The 5,683-nt window shown below is 37.7% G+C and overlaps 1 protein-coding gene across 1 annotated transcript; it reads right to left on the bottom strand.

Moving 5' to 3' along the window:
• Positions 1-1,350: 1,350 nt before the first annotated feature.
• LOC120776038 (pre-intermoult gene 1 protein-like) lies at positions 1,351-1,985 on the bottom strand. The gene has a single exon (XM_040106483.1). The coding sequence runs from the start codon at positions 1,983-1,985 to the stop codon at positions 1,440-1,442; it is 546 nt and encodes a 181-aa protein (XP_039962417.1). The 3' UTR covers positions 1,351-1,439.
• Between the last annotated feature and the right edge of the window lie 3,698 nt (positions 1,986-5,683).

Here is a 5,683-nt window from a genome sequence, read left to right as displayed (position 1 = left end):
GGTGGATTGAAGACGCGCAAACAAACATATATTTATGTTGCATATGGTCTGAATGTCCAGAGTTTTCCCATAAGAATGATAGGATTTCTTAAAAAAAAAACGCACACTAATGGTTAAGTCAATGTTTTTTATTTAATGTGAAGTACAATCGATACAATCAAGTCTTGAATATAACATCATATAAATGGTCTCCCCGACTTCTATCGCAGGAACAAATTCGATGAATCTAATTTTCGAGTACTTACTTTTTCCACTAAATCAAGCCGTATGTCATGAATATCAGTATTGACTTCTAAAACTTGAAGAGAGTCTGGTTTATTGCTAAAGACCAATGACTTCAAATTGCCGTTGGAACCAGATGTTGCCAAGATCAACTTCTTCCAATTGAAACCATGAAAGGTTTTTTATCAACGATCTATCCTCTATACTCTCTCTCCATTGTTAGTAACGGTGACACCAGCCTAATTTCGAAAGAAATACGAACCGATGATCACACCAAACTGCCAATTAAGGTGAATGTAATGGTTGTTCATGAATAATTGTGGATTTTCGTCGCACCAGAATCGGCAGTTTTGTTCATTTACCACACCGCTCAGATTAAAATGAACCTCATCGGATAAGATGATATTCATAACTATTTATTACTATTTTGATAATAAAATTGAATAATTTGTAAACGTTGTTCTTGTAAAACATTACTGAATAAAATGCAAAAAATTACAGATTACGACATATCAAAAATGGCCGACACGACACTTAGAAAACATATTATCGCTAGAGGAAAAACCGGTATATTAAAGTTATTATCCAATGATTAGGACGACTTAATTGATTTCCACATGTTGGTCTGTTTATCGCATAACTTGAAAGCCTGAAAGTATGCAATATTTTGTATTTAAGCTGTTGTAGGCTTTAGCAAGAATATATGTAACTACAATACTATGAATGAATGCATGTATGTATGTGTAATAAAGTTGATGTCCAATGATTAGGAACATGGTGTAGGGAGTAGCGAAAGTAGCCATTCACAGTCCTTTCCCACCTCCCTAGTGTACGTTCACAATGAAACCAACATGGTCGCCACAGGGTGGCGAGTGGTCCAAAAGGGTTGCGCAAAGCAAAAAATTACTGGAACAATTATTTATAACTTTTCTTGATAAAGATAAAAATATTGTATATTTTTAAGTGTTAACAATTATTTTTATAGAAACTTGTATGTTTTAATAATTTTCAGCTTCTTTAAAATGAATTGTTTTTTGTCAGTTCATCACTTCCAATCGAAAACGAAGTAAATCATTTAAAGTATAAATAAGGTTAAATGATGTAAATTAGGTTGTTTATTTCATAGTTTATAGCAGAATTCGAAATCAACTAGATGAAGTAAGGAGATTTAAAAAAGAAAATGCATCTGTACAGGTAGCAGCTGTGTAGTGAACAAGCTAACCACGGGCTGGGCGCCTGTTATTTCGTCGGCGCCTATTATTTTGTTGACGTCGTTTTTGATTCTGACGTCTTTTGTTTTGGCGACGTTTTTTATTTTGGCGCTTTTTTCGATTTTGGCGTTGTTGTCTCTTTGCTGCTTGGCGTTTTCTTTGAGCTTTGCGTTGACTAGACGGGCTTCTTTTCCCTGATGGATTGCTGGCACTACCATTTGAAGGAGTGTTATCATTATCATTCGTAGACGCGTCTTCTGTTTGTGAATCGTCAAGATCACCATCACTATCACTACTGTCATTGTTGCTTGTGTCATCATTGTCAACTGCGTCATCACTTGTGTTATCATTGGTATTTGCATCATTACCCGTTTTATCATCATCGCTTTCGCTATCATTATCATCGCTCGTATTAGCTTCATTGTTGCTGCTCGAAGCATCACTGTCCTCATTACTTGCGGCATTGCTGGCGTCGTCTGCTGCAAATGCAGAGTGCTGTACCAGGCAGAGTAAAGCCACAAGGGCGAATAACAGTATTGTTTGAGGTCTCATTTCACCTTGCCCTCAAATGGAATTTAACTTATGAATCGAGAACTTGAACTGTGAAAGGCCTAGCATTGCTCGCGCACTTTTATACAGAACACGGAAGGCCCGTTAGTACCAAATATTCATATATCATTCAAAAAATTGGGTTGAGACGTGAAACGCCATATGCTGACTTAAAAATTTTTTCACTTTCATCAACCGTTCGTCTAAAGCAAAATACAAATATTTAATGACCTAATGAATAGAATAAAATAAACACTATGCCACACTGAAAGTACACAATTTCAGCAAATACTGAGCACTTGTGCCAATAGAACCATTTAAAATTTTCCTTAAAATACGAACACACACTAATACTTACACAGCACGAATGGAGAATCAGTTTCGGGTATTTAGTCGGGTTGCTGGCAAACGCTGAGTTTTGTTTTGTGAGCTACAATTGGAACGAAACAATAGTGCAAATAGGTCCACGATGCTGCTGAAGAGACTTCTGGAAAGTAGCTGGAAACTCAATAAGTTTGCAAAAAAAATTGTTAAAGTTTGTTGTAACAAGTGCGGATCCAGAAATAGTTTTTTGTGTGGGATAAACATTTACTTGAAAAATTAAGAGTATTGTATTAAATATATATATATACAAGGTACACTCCAAAGTAAACAGGACTTTTTGAATCTATATGTCGACTGGTGCGTTAGAATCTGCTATTTTTATCGATTGTCCAATGAGAATTTTATGACATTTCATTGATTGCAAGTGAAGTTATTGCGTTTTAAGTGTCAGTATGCTTCTGTTATCGGTGCGAAAATGAGCTTCGAACAAAGAGTCAACTTTAATTTTTTTTTGAAATTGGTAAGACTTTTACCAAAACGTTCAATTGATGAAACAAGATTATGGTGATGATTTCCTATCCCGTAGCAGAGTGCACGAGTGGTTTCAACGTTTTCAAAGTGGTCGTGAGGACATAAATGACGATCAACATGTGGGCCAATCAAAATCCGTGATCACCGGAAATTCGATCGAAACTGTGCGTGAATTGATCAAAATCGGCCGAAATCATGATTGAAATTCATGGAAATGGAATTGAACATCTCCAAAACATCGATTTATCGCATTTTGACTGAACATTTGGGCTTACGAAAGGTGTGTGTACGGTTTGTTCCGCACAAATAGACTGACGACCAAAAATTGTTCAGAATCCAACATTCGAAGGACGATTATTTGACCCAAAATCACCATTAACCACTCCCCGTATACCCCGTGCGACTTCTTCTTTTTCGGAAAAATGCATTTGCCCATGAAAGGAAAGCGTTATGCAGACTTAGAGGCCATTCAAAAGGCTTGCACCTTCATACCCGCCAACGTGCTAAAACACTCGTTCGACATGCTTTTGGACCGTGAAGGAGACAATTTTGAACAAAATAAATTGATTTTGGCAAAAAAACCATTTATTCTGGTTTTTAAGTCCTGTTTATTTTGGAACGCACCTTGTATATTACTGTCCGCAGTTCACCGTGGATCCGCCGCTGGTTTAATCTTTGACATATGGGTGACATACTTTATTGAAATGTTTAATACTATAGTCAGTTCGTGTGTTGAACAGAAAAATTTCACAAAACAAGATGATGTGGGCCAAGCTTTGAGAATCTTTCGAGAACTTCTTCTGTGGTGACTTCAATGTTATGAAGCATGAAGCATGGCCGATCAATCTATCTTGAAGCATGTTCGTCCTCAGCTACGTTTTCATGCGGCGAAGTGTCGAAAAAGAGCATTCAGAGCGCGCATTCGTCACCAGAAGTGTGCAGAATTTGTGAAAAAAACTATGAATTATGGGATATAGGTCTATATTACAGTTTTCCAACGTTTCCAATGGAGTAGTCGTTAACTTGTTGTCTTTTGCTTCTGCCCTCAATGGCATTGCCAGTTCACCTTTGAGCTTCAAACGTCGAAAGACGCTGTCATTATTCAAAAGGCCTTTGAATCTATCTATCGAGCAGGCAAGCAAATTTTCCACTTATTTGGTTTTCAAAGCATATACTTTTTCTGGAAGCAGCAAACTTATTTGAAATCCAATCAATACTTCTCTAGAATAAATCAAATTTTCGCCGATTCGAATGTATGCTGAGATCCTGTATTATTCTTCGCAAGTTCTCACGTAGAAATCGCGTTTTGTTCGTCGGCCGCAGATTCTTGGTTTTCTTGGTGTCTGAATAAATGGATCGAAAATGTCTCTCAGCTTTTTGTTTTCGATTTCGGAACTTACAAGCAGCGTATCTATCACATTTGATGCCTTCGCAAGATCGATCGATTTTTTCTGAAGAATCACGCAGAGTGCATGAGTTAGAGATGGAATATCACTTGGACGAAAAATCTCAATTATAAATTGAAACTTGGACACGGCTGTGATGAGTATTATTGCTTTTCCCCCTGATTCCTTATTTTTTCAGTTGCTAATTTGTCTATGTTAGAAAACTTGGAGGATAAGCCGCGGAGAATGTATCAATCGGAGGATCTTATCTTGTACTCACTTGGGAACACAATCAGCCTAGTGATGGCTAAAGTGCGACCACTTACGTTGCATTTTTAGAGGAAAAATTTAGGTAGGCTTTATCTGTAGTGGTAGCTGAAATATGGTTTTGGGTGACAGTTGTCAGATGTTTTATTTTCGTTGTTCTCGAGTAGCTCAGCGCAATTCATTAGATAGTCATTCTGATGCATAAAGTCATAATTTTCTAAGTATTTCCTGTTATTTTATATAGTGGATAGTTTGAGCTCAATCCGTTGAGTTCAATTTTCGATGGCTCGATCGAGCATTTCGACTGATAACTGAAGATTGTCACGAATAATGGTTTGCTCCAAGGCCTGAATCGAACTGGTATTGTCCGCATAGACTTTAGAATTTAGCTATCCCCACAGGAAAAAGTCTAACGGTGTGATATCACAGGACCTTGATGGCCAATCGATCGGCTCAAAACGTGAAATTGTTTGCTTACCGAAGTGTTCTCTCAATAAATTCATTTATTGCTGAGATGTGTGGGAAGTGGCGCCGTCTTATTGAAACAAAATGTCGCCGAGATCACGAGCTGCAATTTGGGGCATCAAATAGTTGGTTTTCATTGCGCAATAACGGTCGCCATTGACGGTTACGTTCTTACCTGCATCATTTGTGAAGAAATATGGACCGATTATTCCACTACGCAAAGCAAATCAAACCTCTGGTTTTTCCGGATGCGGCAAATTTGCTTGTTTACATACCAAAAACGTCAGTCCGTGTTGCTGCGAATCGACAATCCACGGTCTTCGTGTACTCATCTACGGCTTCTCTTCATTGCGTGCTGGACGTGGTCTATTCGGTCGAATATCATCCAATAATAAATGCTGGGTCTCAAGATGGGTGATCGTGTTGCGAAGCATGCTCAGCCGTAAGCCTTTCCATGATGATGACTCACGTGTGATCTGTCAAAAAAAGGCTATTGATAACTCCACATTTTGTGATTTACTACTTATCTGTCTCTAATCCTACTGCTTGTTTAAGCTTTTAATTAGCTGCCTGATTTGCTAACACGGTCATTTAAGTATATAAAAACGCAAAATTTAATCAAAAAAAAAAAAATCAGATCGCTGAATTTGGGAAATGATGCTTGCATTGGTGTACTCGTTGCTGGTAGAAGTTTGCGTAATTAAAAGTTCCAAACCGTTGGCAGCAGCA

Source organism: Bactrocera tryoni, chromosome 4 (assembly GCF_016617805.1).
Source record: "Bactrocera tryoni isolate S06 chromosome 4, CSIRO_BtryS06_freeze2, whole genome shotgun sequence".
Taxonomy (NCBI): domain Eukaryota; kingdom Metazoa; phylum Arthropoda; class Insecta; order Diptera; family Tephritidae; genus Bactrocera; species Bactrocera tryoni.
This window is presented reverse-complemented; position numbering and strand designations above follow the sequence as displayed.